Source organism: Protopterus annectens, chromosome 9.part0 (assembly GCF_019279795.1).
Source record: "Protopterus annectens isolate FY-2018-M chromosome 9.part0, PAN1.0, whole genome shotgun sequence".
NCBI classification, from domain to species: Eukaryota; Metazoa; Chordata; order Ceratodontiformes; family Protopteridae; genus Protopterus; species Protopterus annectens.
This window is the reverse complement of record NC_056743.1, coordinates 1,304,304,233-1,304,326,745: the sequence shown is the minus strand read 5'-3', so window position 1 is coordinate 1,304,326,745 and position 22,513 is coordinate 1,304,304,233. Positions and strand designations below refer to the sequence as shown.

Sequence of the window (22,513 nt, the reverse complement as noted above, 5' to 3'; positions counted from 1 at the left end):
GGAAGAAGTATAATGGGTATTGCTGATATATGGTTTTGCCCTACCCTTTCCTCATAGATTTAACTTGCTGAATCCCAGTATCTACCTCACTTCTCAGATATTTCCTCTGTAACAATTCATTTCTGAAAGTTCCCATATCCTTTTCAAAATGTTCCTCTTCCATATCTAACCTAGATATACGCATGGCCTGACCTTTTATGATATTCCTATAGGTATAGGTAGGATGCATACTGTCTCTACTCAGGACATTATTTTTTCTACATGCTTTACTAAATAATCTGGAAGATAATGTCCCATTAGTGTCCTTGAATATAGTCACATCCAAAAAAGATATTTCAGTCGAGGAGACAGAATGAGTGAACCTCAAAAAATCATTAGTGGTATCTAGAAACATAAAAAATTCTCCTAACTCACATTCTGCGCCCCCCCCCACACCAAAAGGAGTCATCAACAAATCTCCTATAGAACAGAATTTTATCAGCAAATGCCTCATATGTCAAAACAGACTGTTCCCCCCAATAGGCAAGGACCATATTGGCAGAGCTATTGGCACATAGTGTGCCCATAGCTACGTCAAACAATGGTAGGTAGTACTTCTGTTCAAAAACAAAAATTTTGTTTTCCAGAATTATTTCTATTAACATACATAGAAACTCAATTCTTTTCAAATCATAGGAGCTATGCAGGCTTAAATAAGTCTTAACTGCCTCCAACCCATATGTGTGGGGTATTACAGTAAAAAGTGAATTGATATCCATAGATACCAGTAAACAGTTGTCTGGTTGTTCAAATGAACTACAAAAAGTCCTACCAATGTCAGACAAAAGTTGTTTTGTGTCCTTCCGTACCTAGGATGAAGTACTAACTATTGGTCTTAGATCATTTTCAACATATTTAGATACTGAAATAACAAAAGGTGGAAAAAGATCATAAAGTCAAAACCTCAAATCCAAGAAAAATGATTGTGTTAGCGCACAAGGTTGAAAGTCCTTAAGAAGTTTATTAAATAAATTCCACAAGCACTTTCACCCTAACTCAATTGTAGGGCTTTTTCAAGTGTAAAAACAATGTAACTGTTCAGTCAACCATCTTTAAATAACTTCATTTGAAAAAAGGCGCCAAAAGAAGCCATTCTGACTTAATTTAAAGTAAAAACACACATTTAAAACTGTCAAGTTAAAAAAACAGAAATAATTCCACTTTATCACCACAAACAAACAAAATTCAAACTAAATAAATGTCTGGACAAAATTCTAAAACAAAATGGTGCACAATAACTGTTCCAACTAGAAAAATATGTCATGGGCTTAAAATTCTTTTAAATTATTCAAAAGGTCAACCAAAACAACAAGGACAGTAATATTACTAAATCTCTCAATATTTATTTTAATAATTATTTTAATAAATCTTCCGCTTTTTTGATTAATTGAACTTCTAACTTCAGAAGTTTGAATTGGCTTAGCTAGAATGCATCTTTGGTCTTGATTCAGCTGAGGGAGGTTCAGTTTGTGGAGATATGTTTCCATCTCCTGTGTTGTATATAGTGTTGAGTTTGTCACATAAAGATTTCCAAACAAATTTTCAAAAGCTAAAATAATATTTGTCTGTCTCTATGTACTGAGCCACTGTAATGAATTTCATGAATAAACAATGTTTTTGATTGATAATTAATTTGGCCAATAATGTCAAAGTGTTTTGGGGCCATTCTGACCATTTAGCTAAGACTGGATTCTCATACTATGATAACTTGGATAAGTATAGTATATTTGTTCAGAGCTTGCAGCTTATTTTTAATATCTGTTTCCTTCTGCTTTCACAGTATTTTTAGGTAATATGCCTTACTAAATAACCCCCCCCCCCTCAGCTGAGCTTTGAAGGCAGCCCATTTAATATCTATTTTAATATTGTTTAGTGAGATATTAAGAAGTCCATCAAATAAGAACTGATTTGATCTGCAATATCTTGATTGCTTAAAAGCAAAGGATTTAAGGTTAAGTTATTGCAATTAGATTTACTAGAAATGCATGTATCAGGTTTTAGCTATAAGGGAATTCTTGAGTGGCCTAAAATGGTACTGGGGCCAGTTATAAACTTGGTGATGTTCCATAACAGTTTGTTTAAAATCAACAAGAAACATATTCACTATATTTTATGAGCTGGCAAGTAAAAAGAAAATTGGTTCAAATGTGATGGGGCAAATCTTATAGGATCTGAAATATCATAGTCTAGTTCCATATCTATGATATATTGACATGTGCTATTAAATCTAATATTAGAGGTGTTGAATCTGTCCCTAGTAGGATGCGGGCTTAGATTCCAAACCTCTCCTACAATTAAATAATGATCTTTACATGTTGCCAATAAGTTAAAAATTGATGAAATAGAACCTAGTTGATTTGAACATGGGGCATAAAGGTTAAAAAGTAAACAACTTTATATAAAGATGTTAGTTCACACCTAACATAGCACTGTTTGCCTAATGGAGCAACATAGAATGCTCCCTGTAAAAGTATTTTAATTAAGATTATGTTAATTCTTGCTGAATCATAGTATTTTATCCACTTTTTCTTAAGATAATCCCATTGATTTCAAGATATGGGAGTTTCTTGAATAAACAGATAATTGTTTCTGATTTACATAAAACATGCATGAAAAGTTTTCTTTTCTTAATATTCTGAATCCCTTTAAGGTTATAACACTCTACAATTGGGTTCATGCAACTAGAATGTATAAACAAATAACTAAATAAGATTTAGAAAAGTTCATAGTTATTAGTGCTTTAGAAGTGTCTTGTTCTGGAGAATTGATGTTTATGATACTGTAAAAATGAAGAAGTAGCTTGTAAATAAAAGTTAAGAGTTTCTGTATGAAACCATTTACAAATAAAGAAAAGACTGATAAATAAAAAGTATGTTCCAAGATCGTCTCTTCTCACCGGCCCATGCTTAAGGCCTAACCCTAGCTCCATAAGCTAAGAGAAAATTATTAACACATTATGTGCAGTAAGATAGTCAACATTTATATAGTTTAATAAAACAATGGTTGTAAATGTTGACAGTTAGTTATAACAGTGTTAATATTCTAAAAACAATAAACACAAATGTTATAAGATTTAAAAAAATGCTGTAAGATTTTTAACTGCTATGATAGAATGACAGCAGTAATGTTAATTAATACATGTAATAACTGCATCACTATCTTCAAAAATGAGAAAAAGCATCACAGTTTGACAGCAGTTTAAAATGTTGTGTTCTTATTACTAGTAGTGAAAATAATGTTAATAATAATAACACTAATAATAATAATAATAATAATAATAATAATACTATGCTCCCAGAGTTACCAGTGTTAAAGACTCTTAAATCAGCTGCAGAAGAAAGGAGAATAAAGACTATGTGGTATGGATACTCTGTTGTATATTTTTGTTATTAGTTCATATCATCTTCTTTGTAACTTAAAATAAATGCATAATAAGTGAACAAAAGTATGATTACCCAATCAAAATTCAAGTCTTGACATAGAATAATCTAAGTACAGTCTAAATAAACAGAATGTGTACAACCAAGTTGTCTATTCTTGTATCTTTTGATATAATTGTGAAAGAAAATCTAAATAGTTGGACAAGAATCTCTGGGATGGTATCCATCTTTTCTTGCAATCCTCCATGCTGTAATTTTCACATTAGGAAAGGAAGGATGGGAAACGTATTAATGTAGGAAAGATATTGGTGACACAGTTATTTGTTAAAGATCAACAATCATGGATGTTGCTAAGCAACATCAAGGGAAATGGAGGTCTCCTACAAGTGCCTGGGATGGCTACAAACATAAAAAATGTGCTTTCCCCCCAAGAAGCACTAAGACAAGAGCTTTCACATTCAAATATGTAGTCTGTTGTTCGTGTACATTCCAGTTTATAGTTTATAAAACCTTCACAAAGCTGCATCTGTCTTTTTTAGTGAATTTATTAGGTATTTTCTGTTGCCATTCATAAATGACAGTTTCTCTGGTATTAGCATTTGAAATTTTATATTTATTTATTTATTTGACATTTGTTGACTGAGTTAGTCCAGCTGGGCCATAGCCATTTTTCAGTGGAGACACATGGAGAAAAGCTCCACAAACATATCTACATAACTATTTGAGCATATACACAGAATACATTTATACATGTACAATAGTTACTAGGAGTACAAAAGTTAAGCAGAGTTTACAATAATAGACAGATTCAAAATGATTAATAATAACACCTGCTAGAATACAGTATAGAAACATTTATGTTCATCATTGTGAGTTTAAAACATTTATGTTCAGCTAAATAGCTAAGTAGTTACTGAGGGGGGAAAGGAGTGAGACATTAACCAAGAGGAGGAGAGAGGGGTGGTATAAGTGAGGGAGAAGGGTGTTAGGCAAGGAGGGAGAGAGTAAAAGTCAATCAGGGGAAGATTACACTGACAGAGCCAAATATTGCTTAGGTGGTATTTTTACAGTGTTTCTGAACTGGTGTTTAGGCTTAATTTTTGAATGTCCAAGGGAAGTTTATTCCAGCTTTCAGCTGGGGAGTAGCTATAAAGGTTCTTTCCAATTTTGATTTTAGGCTTGTATATAGAGAGAAGGTTCTGAGCTCCGAAGAGTTGTAGGTGGGGAGTAGGGGGAGATTATAGAGGTAATGCTGGGGCAGAAAGAAGGTTTGTGCAGAACTGAATGAATTATCTGAAGCTGTGAGAGGAGAAGGGGGTAGGGAAGCTCTAACCAGTTTAGTTTTCTGAGTGCTAAGCAGTGGAGGGAAAGGTAGGATTGTTCAGTAGCAAATTTGGCCACTTTGTTGTAGGCGGTGTCTAGTTTAGAGAGAAGTGTGATTTGTATGTTGGCGAGGATTTGAGAGTTGTAGAGAAGGGCTGTGAGTAGGTAGGCTTGGGATAGGACAGTCTTGGCTTTGCTGGATAGGAAGCTTTTATTCCTGAAAGGAAACCAAGTTTCTGGTGGGTTTTCTTAATGTTACTGAGAACATGTAGGTCAGATTTCAACTGGTCATTGATAATGACCCTAAGAAGTTTGGTATGAGAGGCGACCATGATAGTAGTATTGTTAAGGGAAAAGATAGCAAAAGAGGGTTTTAGGTGATACATAGTTTTTGGGACGAAGAGAAAAAGTTTAGTGTTTTTAGGGTTTAGGATTAGGTGGTTCTAGTTGAGCCAGTTTTCAATAGATGAAAAGGAGTTTAAGGTTGTAGTATGTAGATCAGAGAGGGTATCAGCTATGGTGATGACTGTAGAGTCATAGGCATATTATACCAGTGATGATAGTGGTGTGGAGGTAGATAACTGATTGGTGAAAATATTAAATAGTATTGGGCCCAGTATAGAGCCTTGGGGAACCCCCATATTTATGGGAAGTTCAGGGGAGATAGCAGAAAGCCATTTAACAGATTAGAAATGATTGCTGAGATAGCTGGAGAACCAGGAGATAGTAGAGGTGGATAGGTTTAGTGCAGAGAGTTTATTTAAGAGGAGGGGGAGGGAGACAATGTTGAAAGCTTTTGAGAGGTCAAGAAAGAGGCAAGAGACTAGTTTGCTCTGGTCTCTGGCTTGTGAGACAGTATGAATGAAGGAAATGAGAGCAGTAGAGGTGCTATGGTCTGGACGAAGGCCTTATTGGGTAGGAGTGATCAAGTTATCTTGTATTAGGTGTTGTAGGATTTGTTTGTGTACACATTTTCCAAGATCTTAGAGACTGGTGATAGTATAGCAATGGGCCTAAAGTTGGAGAATTCATTACACTTGCCTCCCTTATGAATGGGTAGGGTATAGCGTATAATAATAATAGCATATAAGCTATTTCTCCTGTGGTTTCCAGTCCGTCCTGTTCTCTCACTTCTCAATATTGTTCTGTAGCTCTCTATCTGGAACACAGCCTCCTGTCCCTGCTCACTCACTGCAACTTCATTAGGTTTAATCCCACCCTGGGCCACCGCACATCTTATTTATGTTGTGTTGCATTTTCTTTTTCAGCCAGTACACAGCCGCAATGTGTGCCGGTCTACCCCCAGCCCATTGGGAACTTAGAAATACCTCAACTGACTCCCTAATAGTGTACAGAATGGGACTGAGACCCCATTTAACAACGTATGTGCAACCAAAGATCCTGCAATCATTGTGGTCCTAATACTGGGATACCTAGATTGTACTACCTAACTAAAATGCTGTCCTTGTGAATAGTCTGTGTATTAGTTTCTCTCAGGGCATACATACTCGAAAAGCACTCCTGGGAGCATTCGTCTCCTATCCCGACCTGCTCTTTCTTACCTACTAATTCCCTTCCCTAGCTTTAGTTTCTGCTTTTTACCTCTCTCTGCCCACTAGCAGGCACTGTTAACACTGGAAACAGTAACTCCCCTTGCAAGTCCATCTCAGCTCAACTATTAACTGCCCCAGCTACACTTCTGGCATATTATCACACTACCCAGCAAGAGCCTGCTCTGTTAACTGGACATAGTGTCTGGGTGCCCGAACTATCTGGTTTTGATCTCCCTATCCCACCACCAGAACCCCTAGCCTGAGCCTAGCATACCTTCCTGCATAAACCATTTCTGATTGGTTTCTTGATCATTCACTTATCTCATACAACAGGGCCTGCCCACTCTGTTCACCCTCACTACACTTGGGCTCACTCCATTCCCCTACCCTAACTGCATTCCCACCCACCCCTGACATAATTTCCTTTATTCTATCCCCCAGCAAACCACTCCCTACACACCCCTCCCTCCAACCCCTAACCTCCAATCACCCTCCTCCTATCTTTACCCCCTCCCTACCCCACATATTAACAACTGAATAGCCTCACCTTTACCAGCTAACAACTACCTATTGCATTATATTGTTAGCTCTTACATATGTACAGAAAGGTGGTACTTTCTGCCTCTACTGTTTATAAACAAGTGGTAAGTTCTGTCTGAAGGATATCTTGTTTTCATGTACAATATTGTTTTTTGACTTTGACTGTTCTTAAAACTGACATTACATCCTGATGACTGAGAAGTTTTACATAGATTTATCTTCCTGTGTTGGCTTGTGAGTTCCATAAAGTTCGATACACTCTTTCAAATTTTATTTTTTCCACCATTGTCGAGTCTTCCAGTAGTAAGATGAAAATCTCCTTGATTGTTTTTATCAGATCCAAAGAAACAATGGTTTCTGGCATGCCTCTTATCAGTAGATTATTACATCTGCATCTGGCCTCTAAATTGAACAGTTTTTCATATATTACTGGACTGCCTGTGGCTATTGGATCTATTTTTTCTCAAGTGTTAAAAATCTTGTCTTCGCAGTATGATACTTTGTTCTCTGACTGCTCTTTTCTTTTTGTAATCTCATTTAAGGTATAATTTATGTTTGAAAGTTCATTTGATATGCTATCTATACATGCATGTAAAAGTTGCAGCCTTTAACTCTTTTAGCACAAAAGATCATTCCATTTCTGATCTTGATGATACTGTTTTTTCCCTTGCTTAGCACTTCTTGTCAGTCATTTATTTGTGGTGTCTTTTTCTGGATTTAGCAATGATGATGTTTTGGATGTAGTAATTGTTTCCATTTGATCTCATTCTTGCTCCATTTTAAGGGATTGGTGTTTGTACACTGAAGATTGAGGTGGAATAACTATTTTATAAAAAATGTTTCTTTGGTTTTAGGTGTTTCATTGTGATTCCTGGTCTGTTGCCCTTCATTTCACCTCAGAGAAAGAACACTAGGCAGAGGACAACACCATAAAACTTGCCAGAAGCTGTAGTATGTAGCTGGAAAAAAGAAAATGATATCTGATCCAGGTTTCACAAAATCTCAATGTTTTAATGAATGATTTTATGAGTGCTTTTGATTTTTAAATATTGAATAATACCTCTTGATTTGTTAGATATAGCTGGAATGGCAGCAACATAATGTTCACACCATAACAGCCATCTTGGAACTAGGAAAAGTAGTTGATGTGGGAGCCTGTGATCATACATCACAGAAAGGCATATAGTGACCTCAGATTCATCAGGTTTGTCTTGACTGAACTGAGGTCTTTGGTGAAACAAGCTTTGACAAACTAAATGATTCCCTTCTTGGAAACATAAGGAACCATAAATAAATACCTCAAGTAATCATAGTATCATCACATGCATAAAATATCAAATGCTCTTAAAATAGATGAAACCAAACTTTACTAAGAGAACAGAGGTGATTATTACATTATAGTTTTCACTGAAAAATATTAAAATATTGAGACTAGTAGTATTCATGATTCAATAAAAATAAAAACAGATAAGCTTTCAGGAATGATACTCACATCTTTCACAACATACTTCTCCAGGTTTTTTAGAGTTCTGTCTTTTAGGCACCCCTTTAACAAAGAACAGAAAATGAAGTGTTAAACATGCACTAGCTTGGTGAATAACAGTCGCAGCCAAAGAATCTGATGTAGGTGAATAAGAACTTTAACACAGCTATTTTTTTTATATTAACACTGAATAACCCTAGGTGCCTGAAAATGTTCTGTTGTAATTAGTGTACTACCCTGTTAAACAAATTAAACAAATACATAAATAAATAAAAAGTAACTATTATTCTACTTCTGAACATTAATGTGAAATAGCCTGCCCCCAAACAGTTATAGAGTTCTAAATAGATCTCTCTCACATGCATGGATTTTATCTGTGTGATCCTTTTATTACTATAAACCACACTGGAGCTATGATTAATGTACAACAGACAGCACAAGGGGGCCTTAGATATGAACACAGGTTGCAAAGAGTCTTGTGAATTCCTACCTTGTACGTGCTGCAGTCAAACTTCACTGCAGTATGCTCTAACCACAGGAAGCATCTTAGAGTCTGCTAGTAAGGACAGATATTTCCGAATGGCAATAATAATAATAATAATAATAATATAAAGCATACATAAATAAAGTCCTGACAGCTTAATACTGCCAACAATAATAATAGTCACTCTGACAGAAAAAAATTGGGACAAAAAGGGAGAAGGGCCACTCCATGGTATTCTTATTATTAGTCATGTATTCCGCAGGTGGGTGAGCTGCTCCAAACAAAACTCTTAGCCATAACACAGATCAAGAGACAGAGTAAGTTTACAAAGCTTGAGCAAGCAGTAAGAGTGGACATAAGCACTGATTACAGAGAAGTCAGAACAGTCACAGGCAATAGCAGTTGCTAGAGGCAGAATGTTAATTACAGTAAACAAAAGTGACCGGTAGTGCTATAACACTAAAATTGTCAGTACAGTAAGACATCTGTTGTAAGTGTCAGGACTCTTTGACACATCAAATGTAGCGACTGTTAACCCTACCTCACCTACCTGACAAAGTACTGCTTTTTCCTGCCATATCAGTGCTGGACTATGTGAAAAGTAGGTACAATTAACACATTAGGAATGCAGGTTGAGGCAATAGAGGGAGGGACAGGTTTTGCATCCAAACACTTACTCACAGATATAGCTCTATAGTAGGTACCTAGAACTTTCATATCTTGCATTATAAAGCTCTGGCTGCAGGAAATGGTAACACAAGGACCAGAGCTCAAACTTGCAGTAAGATGCCCTAACTGAATATGCACTTACTTGCTGTGGCCCTAAAGGAAACTCCAGATCTGGAAGTGACATGCAGCATATAGTGCTTTGGAAATGCATTTAAGAAAGACCAAGTAGTCCCTACACAAATTTTCACAGGTACATTTTGAAAGAAGATAGAAGATGGTGTGAGAAAATAGCTCTGGTAGAACGCACATTTTGAAATGAGTACAGGGTCTTATCATGTTTGTAATAAATAAAAAGAATAAATAAATGAAAAAAATAAAGAATGCCACCTAGATGGCACAACTTCATACCTTTCTTGTCCTCACACCACTTAACAAAGGACACAGAAAGCTGGAACAGTTCTGTCTTGCACATCCATACAGTTAAACATATACTTATTCTTTTGGAAATATTGTGAAAAAAATCAGGCAAGTGTATAAACTGGTGCTCATTATTTTAATGGTCATTTTGGGCATAAAGAAAGGTTTGTAATATAAGGGTACTACTTCCTTGTAAAAAGTAAGATAATGCAGCCTCACAGACAGAACTTGCAGATCTGACATTCTATTGGCAGAGGTTCTCACCAATAGCAGCAAGGTAGGGCAAGCACTTCAGGTTCGCTGATGCTGCTTTATCAAATGGGAGAAGAGGCATTTTCTGTTTTCCATCCCACCCTCAGGGCATAACTGAGTCCTGGATGGGTGGTTATTGGAAAAAAAACATACCCCTCAAAAATGCATTATACACTCTGAGAGATACCAAGGGCATGGAGTTTTTGTTATCTTCAGCTTGTCATTTTCTCAAACCATTTTTGTTCATTCAGAATCCTATGCCCCACAACTTGTATTCACCAATGTCTGAATAGATTTACTATCATTTCCCAGCAATATATATGGTTTTGTGGTACTGCATACCCCCACCTCTATACTTCTAATATAACCTTTATGATAGCCACATGTATTATCAATGAGCCTGCTTTATATACTACCTGTTAACTACAATATTAACATTATCTGAGCTACCTAGTTCCTTCTCTCACTTGTATTTCTTTGAATTCCCAAGCACTAATCACATAATCAATTATCTATTTGAGAGACCCAGTAATACACATCCTCAATATATATATATATATATATATATATATATATATATATATATATATATATAATGTTCAACATCTTCTAATATATATTTTATATTGTAACAGTTTGCCTTTATTTCATATGAATGTACTCTCATTAGCAAACGAATGTGTAATTATTAATGTACATACTAATTTATGTCTTTTTGTGTATATTACTATATTGGTTGTTTAAAAATGTTTGTAGTAGGTTGGAACGTTTCTCCTTGGACCTCTGCTAAAAAGGATTTGTTGACTAAACCTGCCAGACAAGCCCTGTAAACAAAAGCAAAATAAAAATAAATTAAATAAAGTTTTGATCAGTGTGAAAAATTGGAAATGGTTGCCAAATGAACATTACTTGATAACAAACAAGTCCTGATTCTAAAATTACTGAAAGGTAATTTGGGGCATCCACTGCTGGACTGAAAAAAAACTCTTCTATTTTCCTGCAAGTCTTCTAAGCAGACTTTTTTTTCTCTGCAAAGATGATAAGATGGGAATCACCATATAAAATAAAACACCCAACTGGGATAGTAGAAGACTGGGATATCAGTGAAAGTGGAGAAACTGCTTCATTAGTTTGAGTGCATGGAGATGTAGATGGATCTTCCCAGTCAGGGGAGCCAAAAGAGTCTGTTATAAGGAAAGTTGGAAAAAATTGAGGAAAATGGCTGGAACAATGGAAACTAGACCTGTACACCAGAAAAGAAGTATCAGAATGCTGTTTGCCTTAGAAAAACCCATCTTCTGAATGGATTTTGATATCAAAGGAAAGGGAGGAAGAAAATAGTAACCCCCAAGGCCAGAGTTGCACTAGGGCACCTACTGGAAATTTGGATCAAGGAGAGAAGTATCTGAATCATTTGGTGTTGGTAAAGGAGAAAATAGATCTCAGACTAAGTGATCACATTTTTTAAGATCTTTCTAGTTATCTGTGTGGTCAAGGACAACACATAAGGCATGAGTATAGGTAACTATTTGAAATGTTGTGACTTCCTTAAGTGAGTCTAGAAATACACAGACTGAATTGATGAAAAAAATGGACTTGTATATACTGTCTGAGATTACCATTTCTCAGAAAATTCCATTTTGTCTGAGATATGGTGATTTCAAAGTTGGTATATATAAGTGTGACATCTCCCTTCTGGGCCAGAAATCAAGAAGCCTGAATCCTCACCACTGACACCAGTGTCCAGTGAGGGATGTTCACTTGGAAAAATAGATACACACAGTATTTCCAGATGCAGCTGTCTGCATCTAACACAATTTCCCGTAAGAGCACACAGGGAACACACTCAGCCTGGGGTCTGTGTCCCCCCTCTCTCCAGGCCCCCAGTAAGACATTTCATTGGCACAGCTGTAGAGTTGAGTCTTCAGCCAAGTGTCCAAGCCAAGTCCTCCACCACTGTCTCTGTGAAACCAGTGCTCTGTGTCCCTGCTCCAAGTAGCTAACATGCACACTCTTTGAGATTTGATTTTCACACAAACACACACACACACACACACACACACACACACACACACACACACACACACACACACACACACACACACACACACACACACCTGGGAAATCCTGACATAGATTTACTAGCTATGCCTCTCTTCCCAGACTATAAGGTAGTTACTGCCACCAGGACACTCCAAAGCCAGCTAATATAAGGCTCTTACAAAGGTACCCAATTATACTGAGTGAAATTAGTACTAATGTAAATGGTAGTGTTTGATCAATGCAGTAAGGCTTTCAGGAGCAGCCACACTGTCACCAAATAATTAATATAAGTAGTCTTAAAGGTTAAAATCTTCTCTAAAGGACCATCCACAGTGAAAAGTTTAAATACATTTAATAATAAATAATAAAAGAACTAAATATGTATTTACAATAAACACTTTCAGCCACAGGAAATATTAAAAAAAACACAGATGGATAGATTCACACATATACTGAAAAACAGTACTTAACTTATCTCATTATATTTTCCTGACTGATCTATATAATCACTATTCCCTGGTTACTTACTAAAGCAAGGCAAGAGGAAGTGGGTGAGAGATTCTTCTTTATCAGGTTACAAAAACAGACTGCTCTGACACTTCTGTTTCATCTGGTATTAAAACATCATTCTAGTCACGGATTACAGAATGGCATCTCATACATCTGGTCATCTGACTCTGGTTCCCATACTACTCCCCTTTACTAGAAACTGAACCAGAATCTTGCACATATGTGTTACCATACACACAGATAGAACTTTCTTAAATGTGTTATAGCACCTGGAAGCCATAAAACCATTTTAACACTCCCACACTTCCAGGGTAACAATTAGTTCACTTCCAAGGACAATACAGAAGGCTTCCTAGTACAGACTTTTTGCCTCTGGCTGCACTGAGACCTGTGAGAACCCAGGAAGTCAGGATCAGTGAGACTACCTCCACCAGGAGACTTGTCACCAACAGAGTACTCCAGCATGCCATATGGGCCCGCTCCAGTTTGGCATCTGCTTTTCAGAAATAAAGGATAATGTCAAGGGCCTCTGGCTACCAAGTTCGCAGAAGGCAGTAAATTGGGAGCTATCGTAGATTTTCCCCATGACAGCAACATCCTAGAGTATCTAACAGAAATGACTGGTGCCAAAGCCATGGATGAAAACCCAGTGATAAGAAATACATTATAATTCCCTTTGGGATATCATCCACCCAAGCTAATTAGTTCTCAAAATATGTTTTGCTACTTTGTAAATATTTTATTCTGTATGGTGTTATTGTTCTCCTTAGGGGTCTGCATCCAAAATCCTTCTCTCTCCTTTTTTGTGAATTCCCACTCTCACTCACATTTCAATATAATTTTTTTCACTTTTATTTGTAATAAAGTTTCATAGGTAAATACTCAGCTAACTATCCTTAATGGCCATTTTAAGCCTAGCCAATAAACCAAAGTCAGAATCAAACCCTGTCATTTGTGTCTTTGAGGTGAAGGCCTTAAGTATTATGTCAAACCCACCAGTGTGCTTATGTTATGTATACATTGAGCCTTACCTGTTTAACTCTAAAGTACCCCTTCTTATATGGTAATCCTAAGCCACCTTGTTCTGTGGGGAGAAACAACTTATCTCATGTACCTCTTGTCCTGTTTCCCTCCAAAATAAATTCCTTTGATTCTTTATTAATTATGGTCCACAGCTAGACCCAGATCATGGCCAAATGGGGCTCTAGGCAGGGTAATGGATTAGGCACCCCTGTCCCTGCAGCCAGCCCTGCACAGCCATTCTACTGTCCCATTACTTGGGTAGCACTCTTCAGTTACCATAAAGACTGTTCAAACCCGTCAGTGTGCATACTATTTTCTTTACTGCTACAACAATTACAGATAATTGGATTTAATTTAAACTTTTATTTCAAATTTTATAAAACAAACACTGATAGCTATTTGCTAAACAAAGCAATACAGTCTCACAATGAAAACAGACTTGGCATGAACAACAGTAACCTTCTCTGCCCTTGAAACGCATATTAATTGAAACTGCATTGAAAACCACATTCACAGAAAATTCACAGAAAATGCATGTAGCCAGTGGTGGATTAAGTGTACCTTTGAGCTGTTTTCAACCCATGTGCCCCCTGCACACATTTTTAGGACTATGCATAAATGCATGTGTTCTTTAATTTGCCTTTCTGATTGTATTAAATTATATGCATAGTTTAATACAGCAGCACTTGTTAGAGTGTGTTTTAAATTTGTAGCTTTTAACATTTTCCATGAGCAGTGAAACAAAATGTATGAACCAATAATGACAAAATTACCCATTTTAGAACATTTCAACCATAAAAGACCACTCAAACCCCTGTCATTATAATCCACCAATATCAGTCAATATGGATGAACTCTGCAGAAGTAAAAGCCATCTTAATAATTCCACATTAAAGAGATCTGTAACTAATGAAGAGGTTGCTACAGGTAAACAACTTTGCATTTCAGTACTTCATCTACAAATTCAACATGTGCTGTCCTTGAAGAATACATTGCCTATGTTACATTAAAAAATGTTGCATGTCAGCAATCAGTCTACCTGGTGTGGGAATAGAATCCACTGCCTTCTGAACCAAAAGCAAATATGGTACCTGTTGTTGCACTGATATTGACCAACACAACTATGAAATCCTTTGACTGATATTGGCAGACTATAATCCTCTGTGACTTACAAAAACAAGCAAATAAAAACAAAGGAATAAAATAAAAGGAGTCCTTGCAGTTGGTGTGGAGGTTTAAGGAACTTGCTTGCAAATAATTAATATCAAGTTTTGATGCTGAGTCACCTAACTAGACTGTGCCCCTAAGTGGGACATTTTACACACACACACACACACACACACACACACACACACACACACACACACACACACACACACACACACACACACACACACACACACACACTTTGCTAAGGGATTAAGAGGTATGTATCTCTACTCACTGGAATGGAAAGGGAACAGTTCAGATCAGACTTGGTTACTGTTCTGTGTCACCATGTGCACTCATGGCTCTGCTTGCTCCAAATCCATCAATGCATGAGTGTAATAATTAAATCTCCTGTTTTCTAATGGGACTTGCATTAAGGAAGTCTGTCTAGGATATGGAATGTCTAATGCTGAGGCTTCTGGGGTGTGCTGTGTTAAGTCCCTTGCAAGGTGCTGTGTGAGTGACAGAAGCCAGTTTTAACTTTTCAGGGGATGTCAGTGTTTTACCTTTTTACTTATGGGAGATTTTTTTAGTGAAGATGGGGCCCCCCAGCCAACATAGGCCCTAGGCAGCTGCCTAGATCATCTAGTGCTGGATACAGCTCTGTACAGAGCTTCTCCTTTGGTGGACAGAAATACACCTGGCCTACATGTAATATTAAAAGGACTAGAAAGAAAATCATTGTTTATATATTATTATTCATATCCATCATCTAGAGACTCCTTCTCAATTTTGTATTATCTTTTGTTTACTGTCTTCCTATGTAGCCTTAGCTGCCATAATATAATCCTTCTAATCCAGACACCTAAATAATCCATCTTTATCATGTTCCTATAAGTATGGGTATTGCTGAACCAATTCATGTGTGGTGACACAGTTTACTACCATAGCCTTTGTTTCATCTTCATTAATTTTATATCCTACTGAAATTATCTCACAATATTCCATGACACTGACATATCCTTTTGTGGATGTATCAAGTACAAAATTAAATAATATCATCTACAAATATGGCTAATTTTTCTTGGGTATCATCCAAACTATACCCTTGAATTTGTAAGTCCCTCATTTTCTTTGCCAATAACTCTTAAGTATAAGGCAAATAAAAGGAAAAGAGGGCACTGCTGCCTGGTTCCTCTGTTCAAGTGCAGCTTTTAAGAGATGAACCCTCCCACCTTAATTCTTGCCCCTGACTCTTCATATATCTTCATAACTAACTGCATTATTCCATCAGGAAACCAAAATGCAGCCATTGCCTTACTAGTAAAATCCCAGCTACCTCTACCGAATGCCTTCTTTGCATCTAGACCCATCAACAATAGGGGGTCTTCTTGCAGTATGCTTCCCTCTGGATCACTATTACTCTGCTAATGTTGCCAAATATTTGCTTCCCTCCACAAAACCACATTGATCCATAACTGTCCATTTTGACAACACTTTAGCCATTTTCTTAGCTAGTGTAGACATCAACACATTACAATCATGGTTCAACATTGAAACTGGTCTATATGAAGATGGGTTTAAAGGGTTTTTGCCCTCTTCGGTAGTACAGCCACCTCAGCTTTCTTCCAAGATGGTGGTACTGTCCCTCATTTTAAAACACTGGTAAACAAAACCTTTAAGATTTTCATCACATGTACAATGCCATTATGATACCTGGAACGAAGTACAAACCACCAATAGTCCCAACTAAGCCCTTGTAAAATGTTCTGCCAATGTAATGTACTGAACACATTCTAAAGGAAAAATGCTCAGCAACTCCTTGGTTTAGAGAACAGCCTATGTGAGTGAACACCTCAGCTGGTGGTAGCTGAGACTTTACAAAGTACATCTAGATCTTTAAGAAAGGAAAGATGTGAGGCTGATATCACATCTGCTGGACAATGCCTCCTCTGGAAGCAGTCTATGTAAGGGAACATTGTGCTACTCTGCAGCCTAATGTAAGATGCTCCCAGTAACACACACTTTGTGGACACTTTCAGTGCTCTCATTGCTGAGCTGGGACTGAAATGAAGAGTCTGGAATTCTGGATGACTGTCTTTTGTTAGGAAGTAAATTAGCCATCTTGCTTGTCTCCCCATCTTAATGTGCACGTAAGCATGTAAGCATTCTGAAGATCCAAACAGCACATTGTGTCCTCTGAGTAAGCATGGGAGCAGCAAATGAAGACTGGCCATGCAAAATAATTATTTTGGGATAAATATATTTAAGCATTTCAAGTGCAGGAAATTATTTTGATAAATTCTCATTTTTGGCACTAAAAATCTGGAACAATATCCAAGTCTTTACTGGTCTTACAGCACCTCCTGGATAACAATGTTTTCAAGTGATATTTTGCATCTCTTTTCCTGCCTACCTTTTTGCTAACACACTATATCTGACAAGGACAAAAAAAGACTTGGAAAAAGAAGGGCAGGAGAATGCTTTTGCTTGCTGTGTCCCTGGTCTACTCTTCATTAGTGATAGAGAGCTATTCTGAACCATGAAGTTAAAATCTCCCTTCAATCATCTCCACATAGAGACAGTTTTGGTGGAAATTAAGACTGCTTTGACCAACCCTAATACTGACTGTAATCACCATACCAGGAAAGCACTGAGATTCAAGGCCCTTGGGCCAAGAACATCATTGAACCTCAACAGGAGGATGCTGTTGGGACACACAAAAAATCTTGTTGTTGGGGCTTTGAGTTATGATGAAATAAGGGTCTCTGCTGGGTCTTTGGTGAACTAGTAAAGGAATGTCGTTGGGGTAAACTTTACAGTAACAACTGTATGAGTGTAGCCTTTTTCTTTTCATGTTTTTATTCACTAACCTCAGCTCTGACCAACAGAGGACCCTTAAAAGGTGGAGTAGTGTAGGTCTACCTTAGTATCCTTGACAAATGCAGTAAGATGCATCAGATAGTAATGACAGATAGCAGGGCCAAATCCTACTGCCCGGAGAGACCCATCCATGACATTATATGCTATGTGGAACATAATGTTACCATTGCAATTGCCGTGAACATTTGACTCTTGAAAGATTCTTTTAAGAATCCTTCAAACAGTCCATTGCCAGCACATTGTACTTCAACCAGTAGATCTCTTTAAAAATCCAACATATTCATGAGGTAGCTCAGTGCCTTATAGACAGAATCCAATATATAAACATGTACTTTTCAAAGTGGTCCAGTTCCCTGGATTATTTGTCAGAGGGAATGGATGGCAGGATCTTTTGGAGAGAAATGACTCTTAACAGCAGTTGCTGTCTGGCTTTGGGGTAGCAATTCATATGGAGCACTCATTAGAGAGACAAAAGATCTGATGAGCCTTTCTACTGACAAGACCCACAATGTTAGGGTGCTCCCAGTCTGAGTTAGAAGCATAATGTATAATGTCTACTAAAGAAGGAACAACCCATAAGTAGTATTCCACCACTCACCACCTGAAATGCTTTCTGTAGCTGTCTCTTTGGGAAGTAGACCACCTCAGGTGGCCTTTACCATCTTTTTTACCATCAGATGGAAATTTTTTCTCTGGAAGTGATAGTTCTATCTTTCATACCAGTTTGTCAGCAATGACTTATAACTCCATCTCTTAGAAAAGCACTTTCTGGGCCTGTAGGCTCTGGAGACTCCAAGTTCAAAGACTCAGAGGGACTTTTTCTATTCTGGTCATCTCTGAGGCACAGTGATTGTATGTTGGGCAAAGAAAGGGGAAGCTGACAGTAGGTCTGGATAGGTGGGATGTGACTGAATCCAGGGGTGAAATTCAAGGAAAGGGGAGGCTGGCTGTAGGGGCAGAGAAGGATGGTCCAGATTATACCAGGAGGGAGCCATGTGAGCACAGACACATCACTGTTTGGGCAGGACATCTAGCCAATAAAGAAGATAACTCCTTAGAAAGGAGAGAAATATGTTTTATACCTGAAAACTGAGTTACATGGCCAAATGATGGCTAGATAGAAAACATCTAGGGCTAACTCCTGAGATGCTGATGTTGATGTCAAAGGAAACCTGGAAGAAAGATGAAATTTGCAACACCAAATCCTATAAATCAGGTGCCTGGTAAACCAGCACCAATCAAACTGAGTTCATTTAAGCCAATGCCTGAAACAGTGGCACTTACAAAGCTGATGCTTGTGGAAATTATACTGGAGAAGTGCCAGAAACATTGTCTTTTGTTGGACAGATATTTGAAATTCAGGCATTGGATAAACTAATATCTTATGAAAATGGTCAATGGAACAGATGCCTAATGTTCTAGTTGTGAAGGAACTGGCATTGGATTGCTGGAGCGAGGTCTTGCCTCTAGCTTTTTATGACAGTAGCAAACAAATCATAACAAATAGGTGACTTTAGAGAAGAAGAAGAAATAAGTGTCAGTGGAGAAAAAGATGGCTTATCATTAATAGGGCTTGCCAGTAATGGTGGCATGATTCATGACAGGGGGAGTATTAATTTACTTTCAGCTTTGTACTCCATAGTACATATATATATATATATATATATATATATATATATATATATATATATATATATGGGTTCACTTCTAAACCTCAAAAGCTCAAAATCTCAAATCTAAAAATACTGAACTCAAAATCTCGAAAGCTCAAAATACTGAAAAATCATAATACTGAATCTCATAATATCGAAAAACATACAGGACACCAACACTTACTATACTGCAGCAAAAGTACATACAGAAACATATTATTCTTCTACAATTTTAAGCAGGGGGGAAGCCCCCCTGCACACCCCATGTGGGGGGCTGTGCCTCCCACACCCCCTGCTACTTAAATATATCAACTCTGAGATCGCACTTCACAGAAGAAAATGGCAAACATACCATTACAGGCTTCATAACTGCCTGTTGTAACCTTAGTCATGTTCCCTTTTAATTTACCATACTACAACATAACTCATCTTAGTGTAGTGAAGTGCGATCTTGGAGTTAATATATTTAAGTAGCAGAGGGTGTGGGGGTGCAGCTGGAGTAGACTAATATGGTTTGTCTTTTCTTTGTTTCTGTATGTACTTGTATTGCAATACAGTTAGTGTTGGTGTCCTGTATGTATTTCAATATTATGACTCAGTATTATGAGTTTTCAGTATTTTGAGTTTTTGAAATTTTGAGTTTAGTATTTTGAGATTCGAGATTTTGAGCTTTTGAGATTTAGAAATGAACATCTATATATATATATATATATATATATATATATATATATATATATATATCTACACGTATATATAGATATATATATATATAAAATCTGCATGTGTGTGTGTAAATACATATATATATATATATATATATATATATACAAACACACACACACACACACACACACACACACACACACACACACACACACACACACACACACACATAAAAAACAGGAAAGATTTATAACAACATAACTGAACAAAATTATATAAAATTAAAAAATATATTACATAAATAAAATTATTTCTTGCATTGTTCTTTGTTTTCTTCATCCTGTCTTATGGAAAATTATACCACAATGATGTTTTTGGTTACTATCAACTTATTCTGTTTTTGTAATTTTTCAAGTAATTTGTCCATATACCCCATAAGAAGAAATACTGAAGTATTTTCATGAAGGAATGCCTCATTCATTCTACAGGTAGAAAAAAATGTGAATAAAATAAATAAATAAATAACATGGCAATGTATCTCTTTCTTCCCTGTGCAGTCAGACAAAGACCTTCGCTCTTATTTCTAAAAATCATCTGACCTCTAATGGGAGTTTTCCACGGGTCACTTGGAATCCCCAAATTGCTTTTTACTGATAACAGTTTATTTCTTTCCAAAATGCTATTCCCGTATGTTTCTCATAGTACTTCTCACCCTGGCTTCAGAAGGAACTTCCCCGTAATTTTGCTATACTTTCCTTTTTTATTCTTTGACATAACATTCAACTTCAACTTCCATCTTCTTATATTTTAACAAAACCTGAAATTCTTCCAGCCATAAGACTGCAATTTGGAGACTTTTGCGCAGGAGTTTTCTTACTCCACATAAGCTAGCCTTAATGTTTGCAAATGAAGAAGCATGCCAGAGATGTGAAATAAAATTAAAAGCTGACTGGCAACATGTTTTTTATAATTGTATATGTCTTAATGAGTACTGGAATAACATTAATTATTTTTTTCAAGCTGTTTTTAATGATAACTTTCATTTACCTAAATCACTTGCTTTGTTTAACTCTCCTATACCCAAGTGTGTTCCTAAAAAAATCTTCAATTCTTTGGACTTTACTAGCCATTGCTCATACGATTATCACTATTAATTGGAAAAACGTAACTCCTCCATCCTTCGCAGAATTTAAAAAACTTGCCTTGACAGTTGGACCAATGGAAATTTCTACTTTAAAGAATAGAACCAGCAGAATTACTACATACTACAACAGTGATGGAAATATTGGAGAAGATTGATATGAATACACATTAATATAAGACTTATTTAGAACAATGTAAAAATCAGTATTTGTTTTGTATAGGCACGATTGTAAATATTTTTTTATTAGATTTTGATGTTATATTGTTCTTTCTTGTGTTATATTTTTCTTTTTCTTTCTACAATGGTTAATCATTACCATTGTTATCAATTTCATGGATTATTTCTATTTTACAAATGCAATCAAAAGAATTTTCTGTTTTGCTTTTCATGTAAGATTAAATGATTTACCAAAACAAATGAAATATTTTAAAGTGAAAAGACTGAAATTAATCTACTGTAACATACCTTTGTTTTTCATTAACTCTGTGTAAGCAATTTGACATTCACTCAAAATGCCTTCTTCCCTCATCCGAAATAACTTTTCACAAACATAAAAAATACATCTGAACTGAAAATAGATTAATTGTATTAATCTATAGTCTGTTCTCCCATTCTATGTAATATGGCCCTTTTGCTGTATTAATCCAGAAACCTCAAGTTTTACTTAAAATAAAATATCAGTTATGACTTCAGATTTTTAGGCAACAAATAAACTTCTCCCACATACATATCTACACCTAATAAATAAATATATTCATAAAAAAGATAAATCAGACTGTCCCCACATCGTCGTCTTATGCAACATGCCCTCTGCACCTGATTCACAACTCTTTCCAAAAATGGATTCCTAAAACTTCTGTGCTTAAAGAATTGCTTTATTTTACTATCTCAGTAGTCCTGGCTTAACTGAGGCCCAGAAGTGCTTCATTAGCTAATTTATTTAATTGTTTATTTTGCTACCTGGGTATTGCATCTGGCTTGATTGGGGGCTCTGGATCACTGTCTGGTTAAGTGGTTTGCTCAGAGTCACATAGTAGGCAAGTAGAGATGAAGGCAATCAAACCTGGGATTATAAGATGAAGTTCACTTCCTTAAGCCTGCGGATGAGCTTGCCAATTACATCTAAAGCCTATGATCTGTCTTAGCTTACCAAAAACCTTTGTTGTTTTCAGTCTAGGTAAATAACCTTGTCTCTCTGTTCAAAAGATATGTGAGGCCTATTAATATATATATATATATATATATATATATATATATATATATATATATATATATATATATATATATTGCATGTATTTCTGTACAT

General features: G+C 36.4%; 1 protein-coding gene across 2 annotated transcripts in view; it reads right to left on the bottom strand.

Annotated features, from left to right (window-relative positions):
* Nucleotides 1–22,513, bottom strand: part of LOC122812027 (cytosolic purine 5'-nucleotidase-like) — a 563,563-nt gene that overhangs the window by 278,578 nt on the left and 262,472 nt on the right. For both annotated transcript variants that reach the window (XM_044084264.1, XM_044084265.1), the window contains one exon: nt 8,328–8,381. In XM_044084264.1, the coding sequence (XP_043940199.1) occupies nt 8,328–8,381 (54 nt within the window). The remainder of the gene's footprint in view (nt 1–8,327; nt 8,382–22,513) is intronic.